At 35.3% G+C, this 20295-nt stretch overlaps 1 protein-coding gene across 2 annotated transcripts in view; it reads right to left on the bottom strand.

Moving 5' to 3' along the window:
* The window catches only part of LOC110037498 (brefeldin A-inhibited guanine nucleotide-exchange protein 5), a 61384-nt gene that overhangs the window by 14873 nt on the left and 26216 nt on the right, over positions 1–20295 (bottom strand). For both annotated transcript variants that reach the window (XM_020742154.1, XM_020742155.1), the window contains exons 8-24: positions 19835–20029; positions 19660–19718; positions 19479–19548; positions 19320–19388; positions 19115–19237; positions 18915–18968; positions 18752–18840; positions 17902–17998; positions 17724–17822; positions 17430–17630; positions 16991–17101; positions 16736–16920; positions 16022–16648; positions 15483–15900; positions 6800–7039; positions 6559–6682; positions 6288–6436 (exon numbers count right to left, since the gene is read on the bottom strand). In XM_020742154.1, coding sequence (XP_020597813.1) covers positions 6288–6436; positions 6559–6682; positions 6800–7039; positions 15483–15900; positions 16022–16648; positions 16736–16920; positions 16991–17101; positions 17430–17630; positions 17724–17822; positions 17902–17998; positions 18752–18840; positions 18915–18968; positions 19115–19237; positions 19320–19388; positions 19479–19548; positions 19660–19718; positions 19835–20029 — 2910 coding nt within the window. The remainder of the gene's footprint in view (positions 1–6287; positions 6437–6558; positions 6683–6799; positions 7040–15482; positions 15901–16021; positions 16649–16735; positions 16921–16990; positions 17102–17429; positions 17631–17723; positions 17823–17901; positions 17999–18751; positions 18841–18914; positions 18969–19114; positions 19238–19319; positions 19389–19478; positions 19549–19659; positions 19719–19834; positions 20030–20295) is intronic.

The raw sequence follows: 20295 nt of genomic DNA, 5'->3' as shown, positions 1-20295 counted from the left end.
AATTGCATCTCGATAAGCCTACTCATCATCTTCTCCAAACACTTGAATTGATTTTCAATTGATGAAAACTTCTCGTCAATAGTTGTGAACCTTTCCTTTATCTCGGATTTAAGTTAGCTTATCTCTTCCTGTAATTTCATCTCTAAATCATCCACTTTCTTGACCATCATTATTCACCAAATATTTTTTTATCACGAAGGTGAAACGCCTGTATGCCGCTTTTCAGCTAGCTCGAATTGCAACACTATTGCTACTGGCTCACAAATAGGGTTATCTGAGCGTTGGATTTGATGCGTCACTATACGTTGGACCTTTTGGCCATGCAAGCTCCGTGATCTAGCTAGTCTAAGACACCTTGATCATGACCGTAATGTCACAAGGGATGCCATGATCCTGTCATCGCTTCTGACCTACCTCTACTTGAACTCGCAACGACATATGCAGTCGAAGTGTTGAAGGTTTGTACGCCGTGATTCCGTTTTTGCTTCCCGACTACGTGAATCACAATTGTATCGCATGAGGCATGCCTCTCCCAGCTAGCTGGATCACGGTTGTATTGTCAAACGCGGTCACGCCATCACTTCCTGCTAGCGACGGATCTCATCATCGCTTCCCTGTGGAAGCTTACAGCGCGATCATGACCATATGGGAACTCCTGTGCGATTTGATCAATTTGTATGTACGTCGTAATACTTTTTTCTTCCTGGAAAAATAACGATCTCTTTTGTGAGCCAACAACCTTCTTTTCTTCCCAGATCAATGCTCTGACACCACTTGATATGATTCTTGGCAAATTCAAATGCATAAATTAGGGCCAATAATAATTTTATTTCTAGAACACAAAACAACTCAACAAGATTACATAAAAGATAACCACCTGCAATTTGAGAGGAAGGAGATCTCTCCCAAATCCTACAACATAAAAGGAAGAAAATTTCTCCTATACCCTAACCCTAAGACTCACAATCACAATTAATGCATACCCATAACCCGAAAAATATTAGTCATATTTATACTACACAGTAATAAATAACAAAAAAATAAATTGCTCTTAGGCTAAAAAAAAGACAATTTTCCTTAGGCTAGGCAAGCTTAACAAAATTCTACCCATACGGCATGTTGACCCTTTAAAGTACTGTGCTTGTTCAAAAATCTCAAAGCCTCATAGTCAATGTAGAGCGTAAAATCGTTTGTCAGCAGATAATGACTTCAATGACCGAGAGCTGTCACTACAACATTCAATTTCTTATCATAAGTAGAATACATCCTCTTGAATTCATTTTCATTAAAGTCAATAGGGTATCTGTCTTGACTCTACACGGCTCCAAATCCGACATTGGAAGCATCACAATCCACCTCAAACACTTCATTGAAATCTATTTCTTCACAGCATTAAAGCTAATAAATGTTTCATATGACCAAGTGAATCAATCTGACTAGAAGAGATCCGTCAAAGGTGTTGTAATAAAGCTAAAATTCCTGACAAATTTCTTAAAAAAAATTGATCTATGAAAGTGGTGTGCTTCAGTAAATGACTGTGTTTTGGGCCACGCCATAATAGCTTTGATCTTCTTTAAGTCCACCTCAATGTCAGTAGCTGGAAAAATGTATCCTAGGAAGCATGTTTGTAGTATGAGAAAGTGAAACTTCTTCAAGTGTACATATAACCACTCTGCCTAAAGAACTCCAAACATCTATCATAACTGCGGTAAATGCTCCTATTTTAAATGACTGTACACCAAGATGTCGTTGAGGAACACAATAACAAAATTTCCAATGAGCTCGAAATACATGATTCATCAACCTCATAAATGTACTTGGGTCATTTAACAAACCAAATGGCAATCGTCTACTCATATAACCCAATCAAAAATCTTGAAAGTTGTCTTCCACTCATCCCCTAACATTATCCTGGTGTGGTAATAACCGCCGTGCAAATTAATCTTGGATAAGTCATTGATTTCATGTAGTTAATCAAGCAAATCATTCAGTTGTGGAATAGGAAATCAATATTTGATAGTGATTTTATGCATAGATCTATTATCAATACACATGCACCAAGAATCATCATTTTTGTAAAATTGTACATGGACCAACCCTCTAGCCATAAAGTTTGTAACCTACATTTACAACTGGTACTTTATTGGTTGCAACCAATAGGTTGGTCTGTTGGAAAGCACTAATCCTACAATGAGTTTCATAGCTTGTATAAATGTAGCAATCAAAACATTATGAAACTCCTTCAATGCAAGATGCATTATATGGGATGCCGACTACTTTGACCCACCACCCTCTAACATCCCCGAGGCTAGTCTCACTAGCCTCTTTGTCATAGCCTATAGAAATGTAGCACGAGCACTATAGCTCATCTCTTTGAGTACTCATCGTTTTTTGACTCCTTCAACGACATAAGTACAATACATTTCTCATCCTTGATAAGCGTGATGTTTTTATAGCCACCGAGAAGCTTACCTACTTCATATTGTCATTATTGTCATGGACAGGTTCTTTTTATTTGGTTCCTTTGGATTGTACAAAGCAATCAATTTTTTTGTAAGTTTAGCTTTGAATTCTTCTTTTGTATGGAAGGTGCCTAATTGTTACTCTATTTTTTCTTATTAGTGTGATTAGGGTGTCTACTAACCACACTGTCAATTCTTAATAATGTTTTTTTGTATTTTGACAACTTTTTTGACTTAGTAATACAAAATTACAATATTTTAAGAAGTGTACTCAAGTCATACTTCCACGGTCAGCCCAAAAGAATGTGATGCGCATTCAATAGGAACGATATCACTCCACATTTGATCCTAACACTTTTGTCTAATTAAAAACTCTACCATATACCTCTTATCGACACTAATGCATTCCCCTTCAATTATGTCGGGAAATATGAATGGGAATGCTTTTGGGTACTAAGGTTTAATTTGTCTATCATCTGTGTAGACATACAATCCCACAGCTACCACAATCTTTAATAAAACTACATATATTCCCTTCACAGTATAACATATACAAAAGATGTTATGCCTAAGCCACTACTGATTCCTCTTCAGGCTCGACCTGAAAAACTCGTCAAACCACAAGCATCACCATCATTTGAGAAGTTTTTTTGTTATAAATGAAGAGGTCTCAAAATATTCTCTTTGTAATGTTCCGATAGGTAATTATGCTGAATTTATTTTTTCACCTTGGACAAAATTGTGATCTTACTTTTTTTCTCATGCTAACACAGGCACTTCAAGTTCTCCAACCCCATGAAATCACGTATCTAGCTTCACTTTCCTATTAGGTGGAATGTCCTTGTATTAAAAAATTCATGACCCAATCCACAATCTGGAACCGCTTAATGAACACATTTGGATCCAGAGTCCATCACAATCTAGTAAATCAACATTCATTCTAAAGCCATCCCTCCTATACTTAATAATGCCATCGACTTGACATCAGCTCTTCGTCTCTTGACGTTTCTTAGTACAAATGAAATTTCTTCTTTTCTATTTGAATGGTCACTATTCTTATTGTGATTGACTTTCGCAAGTTGCCATCTTTTATAATTAGCTCTTTGTCTCTTGGGGTTTCTTAGTATAAAAGAGATTTATTCTTCCCTACTCAAATGGTCACTATTCGTATTGTGACCGACTTTCTCAAGTTTTGTCTTTTATAATGAGCAAGCCACCGTTGCAATTGGAGGACTTTCCACTGCATATCTTTAATGATAAGGTCTTTAATGGTGTGGCGCTCTAGAGAAATTAAGATCTAGGGTTAGTTGAAAGATTAGGGTTAGGTGGAGGATGCCGAGATGATTTTGGTGGATGTATTAGATTATGTGGATTTTAGTGTCAAAAATAGGACATCAAAGAAAAAAATAAATCCCGAAAAAATTTAGGATTTGTTGGGATTTGATGTCATATGACACTGGTCTAAGAGTCCTAGAAGGTGTTAAAGACTCGGATTTAGAGGGGAGGTGGTTGTGGAATAAAAAGAGATAGAAAATATAGCTTTCTAGCCTAAAAATAATAGAGAGAACAAAGAAATGATGGTCTTGGCAAGGCATGGCTGCCGAGAGAGATCCCCCACCAAATCCTAAACAAGCTACACACACATCACTTTTAAAAAGAAATACAACATTTTTTGGAGCAAAAAAATCAAAGAACACCTGTAAATGCATAAACCAAAGCAAAAAAGTGTCCAACAGATTTTCTTAACACGACTTATACAAAAACAACATACAACCCTGATTCAATTCAAAATAACATAAAAAGAGCCCACAAGGGGCAGCCCACCCCTACGGATAAGAATAATCCCATAACGGGACAGCTGGGAAGAAATTGCAGCCTTGATTTCCATCTGAACGAGGAAAAATCCGCTCTCGTGTCAACTATTCTATGGATTTCAAAATTTAAATTCAAAGGCAATCGTAGTTCTATTGTCTTGAGGGAATTTTCAGTAACATGGGGATTAACCTAAACTTGAATTGATCTGGTGCTAATATTATCAATTCACTTAGGCCAAAAGGAATCCACAAATAGTGTTCTTAGAAATTTAATTTACAAAATTTAGCTAAAAATTTTATTTTTAATTTAAATCTTGTGAGTATAAATTGGATGTATTATTTTTTTTTAGCATAGCACAAGTGTGACTACTTAATTATACAAGAAATCATCTGCTTATACGAATGTGAGGCCTGAATTTTCTTTACTTCGCTTATTTCATCCTCTGCCTATTTCTTCTGTAGATTTGTCATTGACAAGGTTAGCACTTTTAAATTTGGTCAAAACAAGAAAAAAAATCAGCAATCTGATTTTGTGAAATATAATCTGTTGCTCGCCCATTTTTATTTGTTATCCAATTCATGCTAAAATTTTTTATTATGCACAATCATTTTATTATCAATGGAGCTTTAAATAGCATTCTTTGCATAAAATCATACCAATGAACCATATTAGTAAACATTAAGAAAAACTGTAATCATCCTATTTCAATAGGGGTGCTTAACAATATTATTGCCCCACAGGTTAAGTTTCTACAACTGTAATCATCCTATTTCAATAGGGGTGCTTAACAGTTAACATATTATTGCCCCACAGGTTAAGTTTCTAGCGAATAGCAGTAAGAATTGCTACAAAATAAAAATAATTGGAATAAAAGAATTATAAAAATGGTTTTTATGCAGTTGATACTTGATAGATATCTCAATGGAAAAAAGCATGAATAAATAAATCAACAACCATAGTATGCTAAAATATGCTGGTGTCACCACCAAAGAGATTAGATACAAGAAAATAAGATTGTAAGACTCTAGGACAGGCGGTAGAAAGCTAAGAAAGCTAAGCTAGGGACAAGTGAAATAAGAATGATTGAGAAAAAGAAGCATAGTACCACTGCGCCGTTAGAGGGCATGCAAAAGAATTTTGCAAATAAAATAAAATGCAATTTTCAAAAAGGAGAACAATGGGAAAGAACTTCATTAATCAACAGAAAAATGTATTATAACTACCGTGGTTGTTCTATTTGTTTCCTATGAGGGCAATGGAGCTATCCCCTATGCAAAGTTTCCTGAAATTTCCCATAAACGGGATAGGTGACATTCTGGGATCTGCAATATGCAAGGGAGAAGAATCTACAAAATGCTGCACATACGTTGTCAGGGCTTCTAGCTAATTTGACAGTTCATCCACATCATGAAGCAAAGTTTTTGAGGGGTCAATCACATCTAGAGTGACTACCAAAACAAAAATAAAACAAAATATTAACTAACTTTAAGATTCTAGTAGCCGTACCAATAGCATCATGTGCAAATGAAAAAAAATAAAATAAATCAGCACAGGTAATCTCTATGAAAATCAAATGCAAATATTGCGAAAAAAGGTTATAATGATTGTAACAAGTCATACAGGATAACTTATTTTAATTATACAATGCTTTAAAGTTGGCATGTTCCCGTAAATGCATTTAAAGAAGAGTTTATCCATATGCTATTGTAGCAGTAAACAAGTGATCATAAACTTGTGTCCAATTCAACATGTTTAATCCTAAAAGAAAGTTAAGGAATCATTTTCATGTTAGCCAACCCATATTCTTCTTCTATGTGGACACAAACCATCAAGTCTAAAAGGAAACTAATAGAACAAAAGAAACAATATAAACAATACATTAATTGAACTAGACTATAGTAGAGAAAGGCAAACATGAAGGAAAGCTCAAAAAAGGAACTTAAATGTTATCAATCGAGTAAATGAACCTATAGTTTACAAATAACACATAAATGAATCATTTTTCACAACCTCTGCTAGACGATCTTCACAAATACGAAGGAGAGCAATGGCCTTCAGACTTATCCGGGAAGACTTTTTATTGTTAGCAAATCTTATGAGACAATTAACACAATCCATAAAGCAATCGCCAACCACTTGATCAAAATGCTCCAGAATAACTGCAACAAATATAGTGTTATCTCCCTAAAATGTAGAAGATCAGGAAATAGAGAGAACCGAGAGTTGAATCAGCAAGAAATCTATAGTCTCGAAACTTTACAGGATGAAACTCAACGCCTACCCTGTTCAACATTCTCAAATGCTTTTTCAACTATGGATTCCAGTTCATCATCAGCAGCTGCAGTGAATATCATAAACACACTCCGCCAACCAGACTTAATACGAGCAACCTTCGAACTTGTCATCTGAAAACTCAGTAATGGAATTAGTTTATTATGAGCACAGGAAAAAAGGTGAAGATTCTCAGAGGCAATGTGGCAGATGTGATTGCATTGTTAAAAAAATTATGCCGGATGACTCACCTGTACAATGCAATCAACAATAAGAGCACGAATTTTTTCATTCCAACTGTTCCGCATTAGAATAACAAATGGTTTCAAAATATCATTCTGGAAGGTAAAGTTGATGAGCTCATCACGCCCTAAATATTTCATGCCAAGCTGTCTCAAAGAATCGATAGCATACATAGCTATTTTTTCTTCATGATGGCTCCCAGCACTAATGAAATGCTGTGCAAGGACTGACCATATTCTAGCCCAGACCTATCAGAAGCACACAAGTCATGATGAGGTTAGTAAAGTCAAGTACAAATATATTTTGGCAAGGTTCTACTTTAATATCTCAATTTGTTAAGAAACAGGAATGATTCCATATAGGTCATAAGTATATTGCACGTAATTAACATTTTATGCCATCTTTAAATGCAAAAGTTACCTGTAATCATATTAAAATAAAAAATTGACAAACAAGGTGAAAATGATTCCGTTAGCTCATTCAAGAGATTATTAATCACCTAACAGCGGTATTGCACAATCATAATCACAAAAATCTAATCAACATCAACTTTAGCTCCCCAAATGGGTTTAAATAGTGATTACAGGTTGGATACAGTAAATGCCACATTTTGAATGGGTAATCAATCATTAATAGGTAGAGATAAAGATATTTATCAGATCTAAAGCAGAAATGCATATACGATGAATATATGCAAGTGAAAACTGCAGTTACCACAAATGACCTGCAAATTTGAAGAGGAAATTAAATTTGGCAGAAATATTATAATCACCAGGCAAGTGAATCTTATCAGCATTGTCATTAATCCTCTTGAAAATCCCGAATGAAATGTCAACTCTAAGCTTGAGCTTCCCATAAGAACCTACATAAAATCTCTTTCTTCATTATGATCAGCATCAAATCACCTTCCGTGAATACCATAGCTTTCCTAGACTTCTTACCTACTTCTAACACTTGGTGCTTTGTTGATATTTTTGTCCCTTGTCTGCTCATATAGAATCTGAATCTCTCTAGATCTAATTTCTACATCAGCGTAAAGTTAAATAGCTGAAACCAGGGGTATTAACTCCAAAAAAAGAATCAAAGTCTCATAATTTCATGTTCTTTTCTACAAAATATCAAGGAGGTTCCTAGGCTCTTGTTCACCACCAGTCTAAACATCATGTTGAATGTGTGCCGGCAAACTGAATTGGAGCTTTGTATATAGCTCAGTCCATATCAATATTTTTAAAAGCATGTTCAAAGCATGATTCATGAGCAAAGCCAAACGAAGCGTGACACTAGCTTCGCTTCGCTAAAGCGTGCTATGAAATGTTCATATTAATTTACAATTTTTTTTACAATTTTAAGTTTTTAATTATTACAAAAAACTATTATAAATTGTACATTAACACTTAATGTTGCCTATAGTTTAACTATTGTATCTTATTTTTTTCTATTTTACATCAACATATAAATCATACTCTATATTTTATAATTTTTAATGAACGTATTTATTTATTAATAATTTTATATAACATATTAGTGTTTTGGTTAATAAAAACGCTTACTTCACATTCATCGGAATTAGTGGTCCTGTGTACTCCATGAAAATGAATTATCCCTTTGAAATATAAGTTTGTGAGTAAAACATCCATCATTTTATGGCATGTTACAACATGTTTCATCAAAAAAAAGAAAAAGATCCACTACCACCATAACAAAATCCTTACTATGTTAGGTCCATGGGATACTCCCACCCACCCATGATGCTTCAAGGATAGGAATATGGGTATAGAGGCCTGTGTTTTGACCATGGGTCTTGGCTAATGGACACCCTCAATGTCTAATATGCCTCTCCACTTCTCATGTCATCCTAGGCCAAACAATGTCTTCTTTTACTAAAGAAGAAACCTTACTCCTACCAAACTTGCTGGCATCCCACCATTATGACATTTCTGCAAGGTTTCCTCCCTACGTAACCTCTTGAGAATGCCCAACATGTTTTGATAGAACAAGTATTTGAGTTGTAGAACTGCACATACAACCTATCCTAACAACAAACTCAAATGCTTTAAAACCAATGACCCTTAAATTCATGGTGATGATCAACAAAAGATGGTGACATAGCTTAGCATCAAACACCATAATTTGAATCCCCACTGTGTTCTGAGCACAAAATGAAATAAAGAGAGAAACTCCAACTAAGAGGTATGAACCGTTAAGCTTGTTTTGATGGTTTAGAAACCTTAGAGTGTCATGATCAATATAAAGAGTGAATTCGTTGGCCAACAAATAAAGACTCCAATGAATGAGAGCTCTCAGAATAATAAAAAAAAAATCCTCATAGATGAATACTTTCTCTTCACTAAAGAGGGAGATAGGGTGCAAATCTTGTCTCACTACAACTTTCATCCCCACATTAAAGGTATCACACCCCACGTCAAACACCTAATTAAACTAAAAGAGTTAGAATTGTAGTCTGATTAATCTATTGCTTCAATGCCTCAAAATTAGCTTGTGTCTTATCTGACCAAGAAAATATATCTGATTTGAGAAACTTCGCCAGAGGTATCGCAATTGAGTTGAAATAGTGATAAACCTATTTTAGAAATAAGTTAGTCCCTGGCACACCTAAGCAAAAAAATGTTGACCGGGCTAGTTCACAGTAGCTTAGATCTTAAGTGGACCTATCCCTTTTGTTGATGTCGCATATCCCATAAATCAAGTGTGCAATTAGAAAGCAAAATGTCTTCGGTGAACTATATAGTTGGATTGTCCGAAGTGCCTCAAAAACTATTCATTGAGCGTTGCAGGTTGTAACACTTATGTTGCATGTTATCCTCTACTATATGACTATTTACCAAGATATCATCAAAATACACAAGTACAAATTTTTCGATGATGCTAAAAAAAATGTCTCATCAACTGTACAAAAGCGTTAGGAATACTGGACAAGTTAAATGACACGACTTTCCACTCATATAATTCATCCCAAGTCTTAAATTTTGTTTACCACTCATTTCATAGTCTCATCCTAATCTGGTGATAGCCATGCACAAGTTGAACTTAGAGAAGATGCTAGTTTCATGTCATTGATCGAACTAATAATCTAACCATGAAATGGGGAACCAGTACACGATAATTTTGATAGCCCAACTATCAATACACATATGTCAATAGCCATCCTGGTTTGATGCAGTCAGGTTGTAAGTGTACACAAGCTAGTGCTCTCGCGAACTAATTCTCTAGCCATCAAGTTTCAAATATCTTTCTATAACTCATCGTACTAGACTGACCGCATTCGATAGACAAGTTGGAATGGGAAAATTGATTCTAAGATTAAATTTATGGGATATTAGATCCCTCTCAATAGTGGCAACCCATGAGATGGATTGTCAATTATGACTTCCTAAAACTTTTTAATAGAAACTACACTTTATTTTATATTGGCTCCTCGGACTCATTGTCTTCTAAGGCAACCAACGCTAACTCCACTGATGATTCTCTCAAAGCCTATAAAAAGATAATGCGGGGGACTATGGTCTTTGAACTGTATGAACATCCATTATCTCATATTCATTTTAAGGTAAAATAATGATGCACTTCCATCACTGGTGAAAAAATATATGTTCTTGTAGCCATCAAGCATCCATAGGCACAACATCACACTACATATGCTCTTGAAACATTTTCAAATAGAGAATTCCACCAAACGTCTCACATCAACTGTGATTTCATTCCCTTTTCAACAAGTGAGGGAATATGATTTGGTGTGCTTTAGTGTTGTGAGACTTAAATTGTCTACTATTTGGCAGACAACATATTCTTACAACTTTCTTTATCAATGATAGGACAATGTGCATTTTCTTTTACGAAGCAATGGATACAAAAGATACAACAAAGCTATTGTTGCACTCTTTTGGGCTCAATCAGAAAGATCTATCAAACCACTAACTTCTCTCACTCGTTAGAGAGAATCTAATACTCCTTCACATCAACACTTTCTCTTGTGTTCCCGAGGTTACTATTCACTTATTCCACTGCTCCTTGCTCGGTGAAAAAAAAAACGCCCTCCTAATTGAGCAATTGGCCAAAGGCATGAACTTCAAATACTTGTATCTTGAAGTAGTTTGATCCACCATTCTTCACTCGGTCAATGTCTCCTCACGTGATGGGTAACTTGGGTGATCTAATAGGTGTACCCTTACTGATTGATCCTAGAGTCGAGTCCTACTATAGCCGGTGCTAGTCCCTATGCGATGATTTTTTTCTTCCACCTTCAAAACTAGGGTTTTATAAGTCAATTAGGGACCAATAAAACTGCTGTTGTATCATATTGCCACTAGATAACTTTGCTCTTCCCATGAAACGCGCTATCGTGTGCTCCTCTAGCTCCAACTCACAATATTATGAGTTGTTCAAATCCAGTCGTATCCTTCTCCACAGATAAATCATTTTAGTGCATAACTGCATACTGTAATGTTTTCAAAACAGACCATTCTGATAATGTGGAGAATGATATTTGCATTGCATCTCCTGCTTCATTTTAGAATGTGTAATAATCTTACTCTTCCCTTCTCATTATCATAGGCACTTTAGATTTTTCTACCATAAGAAATCGCTCTTCAAGAATTTGATGGCGGACAATTTAACATTTTTGTCTTGCGGGATATCTTTACACTCAAATGTTTGTTTTATAATTTGGAACCATTCAATGAACTCAACCGAATCCATACAACCGTCAAAATCAAACAAATCGAAATTCGACCCAAAATCGTCCTCTTCTCTAATATTCAATGGCAATTTGTCGTAGCATTGATTCTTTATCACTAGAGACCTTTAAAAAAAAGCATTAATTTTCTCCTCTCAATCATGTGGGCCACTATTATAGAAATGGGTGATTTCCTCATATTGTTTCCTTTCAAATTTAGCAAGTCTATCTTATAATTAGAAGATTTCCCATAACATATCCTCCGTTGTTAGCTATTAGACACCCCTTTGTGTGTTTTCCCGTGGTAACATGATGGTTTGATCCCCAGTTAGAGTTTTGACTGAGTAAAGGTGTGAGTTTTAGGGTTAGCCGATGGATTGAATTTTTGGTGGAGGGTGAAGAGCTCGTTTTGGTCGAGGTGAAAAGGATAGGTTTTGTAGATTAAGAATTTTAGAATTTTAGAATTTAGAATATGGATCTACAAAATGATTTAGAGTTAAGAGCATGAAATTAGGATTAGGATCAGGATTTAATTCTGATACTAAAAGAAACTGATCTAACATTCCTAGATGGTATCTTAGAATTGATACAATAGTTGTGAAAATTTGTAAAATAAAAAGATGGGGAGAATATAAGAATCAACAAACATTCGAATGAGGGAAGCAACAACGAAAGTTGTCTTGGAGGAAAATATCAAAGAAGGGGATTGGTCTGGCTGGCGACAGACGAATGTTAGGAGGTTACACCACCTACTCTTTGAGCAAGATACATGCGCACCACTTGAACGAGAAGAAGACAACAACACTCCTAAGAGCAAAAATTCATAACAAATAATCTCCAAATTGCATAAAATCAAGCAAAAGTTCTTTAAAAGTCTCCAAACAAAATACTTATACTAAATTATTATAAAACCCTAATTCTAAATCAAAAGAAGAAAGATAATAGGCTTTCTCCAAACTAGATCAGAGGAGAGAGGGACACAAAGTTCGTCCGTCCCCATTCGTGTAGCCTGAGACGTCTGTCACCTGGTGGATGGTGGATGGTGGTGGTGGCGTTGGTGACCGTGTGGTGCTAGTGATGGTTGTGGTTAGTAGTTAAGATTAGAGTATGGTTCAAATGACCCAAAGTTTAAGGGGAAAGGTATGGTAAGGAAGTAATGGGGTAATATCTAAAGTAAGAATCCAAAAAAATCTTGCTCCGAAATCAATAGTAGTGGTAGCGGAATATTTTGTTGAATTAGATTGAAGAAAAAAATTAAGAAAAAGAGTTGCATAATCTAAGAAAAAACTAGAGGATGAAACATTGCCCGGACACGCACAGCTGGCGGCGGAAGAGGAAACATATTTGAAGCGAAGAAAGGAGTTTAGTTGGCCAAGGTCAAGAAAAGAGCTTTTTCAAGCAGAAATTTTACAAGATAACTTCCATTTCTTCTTCATTCATAAGTGATCCGCTACATAGAGTAAAAATGAAAGGAGAGGGACGGGGGCTCAAAAACTACATATTATTTCAAAATAAGCTAAATGAAATAAAAATATGATGGAAACTCAAATGCAGCTTAAATAATTATCCACCCAATAATCAAAGAGTTAGGTTCGCAACCAAGTAGATATAATTGCTAATAAATCCTCTTGTAACAAAATCCTCGGTGTTGCATCAATGGGAGTTGATATATACAACATCATCCCTTCATTTATGGGGTGATGTTTTTCCAATCGAAACTTGGACCTCCACATTACATTGTATAGGCAACTTCAACACAAATAACAGGCACACCCTCACTTAAAATGAAAGGCTGTAAACTGTAATTCAACCCTTAAGATATTGGCATTTTCATATGCTTCCATAAGAAGTATAATTCTATTCCAACAACTACGCACTGAATATGTTAAATACCGTAAAAAATGTACACAAGACATACTATAAGGGTATACTTTTCTACAGGAACATTATTATGCAGTTAAAAGCAAATTTTTTAATGTTTTATGTTGCGAAAATACTTTAAACTACATAAAAATATTTATTTTTGGTTTAAGAGTTTAAAGAATACTAAATGCATCCTAATTCCCATTCAATGTATAGTAAAATTGAAGATAAAAGCCAAGCTATTAGTCATCAAATATTGATACATCTTTAAAGGAAATAAACTGTACATACCTTCTACTTTCTTGTAAAACACTCTTAAAGTCGTATCCTAAAGAATTTCATTTTGTGATTCAAAGGTGTGATGTTCTAACGTTTCTGGGTTAATAATACACATGTTACTTGGTAAAATTATAAAGAAGAATACTGGATTATATAGGTTTTTACTTTAATGCACCAACAAAACCTATGCATAGACTTTGTCCAAGGATTACCTAAAATTTCCAATGAGCATAATTATAACATACGCAACATTAACAAGTTATATAAGATGGTACATTTCTTGCCTTTTTTTAAGACAAATAATGTACTACAAATTGATAAATTGTTCGTCATGAAAATCATTAGACTTCAAATTAGTTAACATCAATCATACCTAATATAGGTGCTAAGTTTATCAGCTCTTTAAGAAAAAAATTATAATTATATAGTACAGCATTTAAATTACCATCCGCATTCACAGAAACTTAATTGTTGAATATAAATCAAAGAAATTTTCTAAGATGTTGAAAATAACATGGGTACAAGGAATATAATCCTGTCAATTATTTGAATTTCCTTTGAATAACTATAATATGGCAACAAGCAAAACTCATTTGAAACTGTGTATGGATGTAACCTTAGCAGGCAAATAAATCCTATAAAAGAACATCTACATAAATCACATGCTAATATTAAGGAACAAATTATGAACAATAGTGAAGATTGTAAAGCATTATTAGAGGCTTATAACATTCAAAGAAATGCAATGTAGGTGATTATGTTCAAGTGTGTATTCACCTAAAATCATCCTAGGAAACAACCACAAAAAAATTAAGTCTAATGCATGCATGCTTGATTTTCAATCTGACTTTGACGTTAATCCTACTTCTAATGCAAATCAGTTTACATATCAAGGTACATTGAACTTAAGCATTTGGCCAACCTGTTTGATTCCAATGCAGCAATGTTTGAGCATGCCCAACCAATAATTTCTATGAGCAAGGGATTAATAAAAAAGTGAGTGATAAGATTAATATTGGTTAATCTAGCATCCCCAAATATCCTATTCATTGGCTCTGACATCCCAAAATCCATCATCAAATGATGCATATACAACGTAGGAAGAGTTAGTTCCTTGATTACCAGGTCGTTTAGAGACTACCAAAACATAAACCACCCAAAAGAAAGTCTTTTGTCCCCAATACCATTCATTTTCATGTCAATTATCCCACCTAGATCTCATATTACATAAGGAAATGAAATATTTTATTAATGCTTAGACTTTTCTATAATTGTTTAATCTTTTGTTTATTTGTTTAGAGCATTTATTACCATTTCTCCTTTTAATAATCAGCTGTGATCATCCAGTATGTCTAAGAGCTATTTATTAAAAGTCCACTCATGTTATCCCTAAAAAATAGCCTTAATATGTACCATTCAGAACTAATTATGATGAATGCAACCAGAAAAAAAGCCTTATTGGAATTGATGCGGTACCATCCCTACTCATCCCAGTGCTTTAGGGCGTAATGTGAGAACGTTGGATTACTTTCTCAATATTAAACTTTTTTCAAGCTTCACTGCTCTTCCATCGGTTTCCTATAGATTTTTGCAACATGCCTTTTTGAAGGCAAAATGATCCTAACACCACTTGTCAGCATCCTTCCAATTGACCACTTTATCAATTAGTTAACTGGGTGCATTATCGATGTTGAATTCATGCACAACCAGTTTATGTACAAATATATCTTGATTGGAAAACAAGCACAACATTTTGAGTCACATAATAATAAAATAAGACCACATCAAAAGTAAAAAAACAAAAAAAGAAAATACAAAAAAATTATATAGGCCAACAATATTAATTTGAAGAATACCAGACGGATACGGTCCATATTATAATAGCTGATCTCAACAAGCTTCTGTAAGCTAAAAACACGAGCGGGTGATTGTTTTAGTTCTTCAGCAGATACGCCACAAAGAGCTGCAAAAAACTCTACAACAGAGTCACTGGGCAACTTTGAACTATTTTCAAATAAATGCTCGGTCGGTTTGTCAGCTAATTCCCTTAGTGACTGGAGCACTGCATCTCTGGATATTTGGTTAGAACCCTGCATCACAGTCAATGAAATAGAAGGGGTTGATGTGATAAACTCGAGCCTTGACACACATTCCAGAACAGCATTCCATGTGTCTTGTAAGGAGTCTGTATCTGTATCACACAAAGCAAGCAAGGTTCTAATCGCTTCCACATTTTTGCTACGCATTTCCTTTGGAGCATGTAAAAATGTTAGTCTGCAAAAAGCATGAAAGAAAAGGTTACTAAATCGAAATGCTTAAGTAATACTTGCAAAATTGTGAGGAATGTAAACTACTAATCATGGTTAGATTAAATTCACAACCACATGTTCCTTACCTCACTAAAGAGGTCAAAAAAGCATAGCGCATTGTATCCATCCCTAAAACACGAGTAATGTGTATACCAGCTTTGAAGCCTTCCATACAAAGAAGCACTCTAGCTCTATTATCACCCTCCTCCATCGTAACAGAAAATGTTGCGAGCAAAGGCCAACCTACAGCTTCAACCATTGGCCTGACTAGATCAACCTGTTGTGCTTTATGAAATATGCCCCTTTTCACACCTTGACGTCTAAAAAGTGCTTGTGTTTGCTTAATTATTTCTTCACTTTCAGCCTTTGAATCTGCCCCAGAAAACCTCCTAGGAAAGGCCAAATTAAGGATGTTTATTAACCGACCTCTTTCTTCTGCCTCAGGTCTTTGCTTGCTACTCTTGACTGCCCCAACTACATCATCCTTCATCTTTATCTCTTCCCTAACAATTGAATTGTAAATTTCCTCCAGGAGCTCCTTTGGCGCACACTCTTCTGCCTCACTTGTAGTGTTCATGCGAATGAAATCAGACTTAGACATTTTGGGCCAGACCATCAGATTATGAGCATCAGTATTCAACATGATCACTGCATATGCAAGAACATATGCAGTATCTGCACTCTTGAAAAGGCCTGGATTATTGAAACAATAGCTGCAAAAAAGATCATGCACCCAGCTAAGTGTGTGATTTTTAATGTTAAAGAAATGATGAATGGATTACAATTCTATACATGATTACCGCTCTGCAAATTTTTCCATGATCCTATCAATCTTTTGGGCTTCTCCAGGAAGCCTGAATCCTTGGAGGAATTCACGAATTGCAGCATCAAACTTTAATCCAGTAAAGTTCATGGAATCAACGTAAGCATTCATCACGGCAAGAGGAAAATCATCATGTTGGCCTAAATATTCACCAATCATTGCCTGCAAACTAAAGCGCTTAGATAAATCTTTCCCACGTAAAGCACTACCTGCAAATCATGAAGAAAGTCACCTTATCCAAACTAGGAGAACCCTTGAGAAATTGTGCCACAGATAGAGGTGTATTCTCTACTAGCTTATTTGAAAGTAGATACTCTACTCCTTTTGCTGGCTTACGGTTGAACTGAACAGAAATAAAAACCATATTTGATAAAACCCGCAACAAGAGAATGCCAAAATAGACCATTAAGAGGGCTCATTTGAACCGACGCTAGCAGGGGTTACTGCAGCAGAGTGTGTTCCCAGCAAAGCCCGAGTCACACTGTCAGAACCCCAGTATCTTAACAGCATGAAGGCAAGCAAATCGCCCACTGCAGGCGCAGAAAAAAGCACACATGCATGGGGCTACAATAGATGTGGCCTTTTCAAACTAGCGAAATGAATCTAAAAAACCAAAAAGCTACAAAGTAGGCAACAATGAAGTTCTATTTTGCAGTAATACACTCAGGTACCTCCAAGATTGCAGCTTCCAAAGTAGATTTATGAACTTTAGCTTTCTCAAACTGATTGATTCCATCTTCTCGAATTTTAGCTTCATCGTAAGGTTCTTGAACCAAAACATCCACTTCAAGAGATCGGACAACTTTACCATCTTTTTCAGACTCTCTCAACTTTTGCCAATCAACCAATGACTTAAGAACACTCACTAAGCACTGAAAAGAGATTGTTATTCAATATAGGTAAAAATTAGATTGCCGCAAAGCAAAAAATAATTAATACAATTCAAGGAAAAGCAAATATAATACCTGAAGTGAAGAGCCTTTGATGGATGCTGTTTGAGATGAATTAGCAGAGTTAGGATCAGTACTATAAGTACCCTGAGCTATTCTTGATAGAGCATTAACCTTTAAGTAGAAAGTGAATCAGCATAAAGCAGTACAACAAGTTATCCTCATTAAGGAATGAGAACCACTTAGTATTTACCATGCGTTCAAAGAGGTTTGGCGCCTCAAGATCACAGTCATAATTAACAAACACATCAGCAAGCATTTGAGGATCCTGACAAACTTTTTCAAGCATCCTGCATAACTATTGGGTTAAAGCTAAGTATATTATATGGTCCAAGAGAATAAAATGGACACAGTATTAAAGTTTGCTACGGCCTACATTGTAGAAGAATAACCTATTGGTAAGCAGGAACGCTAATTGGGTCAAAAAAGCAGTACAACATTTTCCACAATGTATTCATGAAAGTTGCCCATCCTCATAAAGCAGCTTTCTATGAGGCTCTGAATGAAAAAGAACTTTCACACCAAATAACCCTAAACTAAAAAAATGCTTTTATGCATTAATTAGACCTGATTTAATCAATAGGCGGGAAGCAGCTTTTATTCGACATACCAAACCGGCTGGCCTTTCAATTGAAGCATTAGCATACTTGGAGAGCCAAAGGAGCAATTACTATTTTAACATAGTAAATCATTGCATATTTTAAAAAAGATGTTGTGGTTCACTCTACTAAGAATCTTTAATAATGCCAAGGTCAGGCAGAAGTTGATTCTGATGAAACACTGTATAATTATTCATTAAATAAGTAAAAAAGAAGTTATTGCATTTTAAGGAAATTATAAAATCAGAAATTTTGCACATAAACATGCTATATCTCGTGATTTTCAAACTATTCATTGCCTTATTAGGCAGAAATGTCCAAAAAGTGGCCAAAATTAGGTTGAGCCTGGCTACTTGTAGAGCAGCCCGTCTATCGATTGGTCTAGTAATATGGATGGATACACTGAATGGTTTCAATCAAGACATATGAAATGAAATGTTTGACCTTAGAACGCTTGTTCTTTGACTGAGCAAACAGTCAGCACTATCCAAGGATCTCAAGATGATCAAGGGGAAGAAAATGCCAATTTCACCCTGTAGGAAAAAAGGGTAATTGCAGTTATTTTGAAGGAAGACCTCCTCATTTCTTCATAAGCTAAGACACATACCTTAAGACTTTCCCTAAATCGTAGTAAAAGCACTGTGAAAATCCCAGTAGCGTACTGCAAAAGAAATAAATGATTTAAGAACATGCAACCCAAAATATAAAATTAGAAAGTTTTCAACAGTATCGACACAACATAAATTCAGTAGCAGAAACTGACACTTCAAATTCACTGAAATTAAAAAGATGCTAAGAACATTATACCTGAAATACAGCCTGGTATGAAGAAACAGAAGCTCTTAATAAAGCATAACAAAGGTAAGCCTTAACGGAGTCAATAAAATGGAAATTGGTCGTGAAAGATTGGCTAACCCCTTCAAGCAAACCCTGAAAATAAGGATTATAATATTTTAATGCAAGCAAGCAAGCATACATGTATCTATGCATATCTCAACAAGGGTAAAAGGACCTGCAAAAGCTCGAGGGATAGAAGTCTCGTCTTTGTAGTAACTTCATCACTCTCTTCTTTCATGCTCATCTGCAGATATGTATGTTTAGTCAGCTCTAAATAGTGAGAAATCACTTTAAAAGTAATTCATTACATTAATAATAAGGAAGAAAATAAAACCTTGCATAGGGTACGAAATATCAACAAAGCATCATGATGCGTAATGCTCATGCTCTGAAGATCAATCCCTCTGAAAATGGTATGCATAAAAAAATTAAAAAACACTCCATTACAGACTGCATGCTTAGTATGAATCAGTCTAAGGTGAACATTGTAAATTTTTGTATAGCACCACACATACCGTGATAACTTTTGTCCATCTTCTGTGTGGACAGCTTTGTCAAGAACAGCCTCTAGGCCCTGAAACTTCCAAAAGTGAGTCAACTAAAGCATAATTTAAACTATGAAGAAATATTATTGGTTTGATTAACTATAAAATAAAATCCTTAAACCAAAAGATATTAGTGAAACTGAACCTTGATATCGGCACCAACAGCAAGATTCTGAAGAACTTCAACGGTTGCAGCAGATGTCTCTTTCTCCTGGTTCACAAGCTGAGCTTCCCCTTGCGTGTCTTTTGCCTCATCTTGATCTTCTATGGATATTTCTCCATTATCAGAATTTAGAGAGCCAGTAAAAGTAACATCTTCATGTGATTGATCATTTGGAACCTGAATACCAAACAAGGATGCATTTAAAAGAATAGAACTGAAGCACACAAGGCAACAATATTATTCTAAAAGTGGACAGTAACATGTGTTGTCCACCACATATGTGCTAATTCGAGCCAGATGGGATCTAACCCAGGACCGAGGAGACTTATGCCGAAGCAGCGAGCTAACAGGCCAACAGTTGCGCGCGCGCGCGTACATACACACACATAGATATATATGTGCGTGTGTATATATATATATATATATATATATATATATCTGTG

Source organism: Phalaenopsis equestris, unplaced genomic scaffold (assembly GCF_001263595.1).
Source record: "Phalaenopsis equestris unplaced genomic scaffold, ASM126359v1 Scaffold220379, whole genome shotgun sequence".
NCBI classification, from domain to species: Eukaryota; Viridiplantae; Streptophyta; class Magnoliopsida; order Asparagales; family Orchidaceae; genus Phalaenopsis; species Phalaenopsis equestris.
Note: the sequence above shows the minus strand (reverse complement) of the source record. Positions and strands in the feature narration are given on the sequence as shown.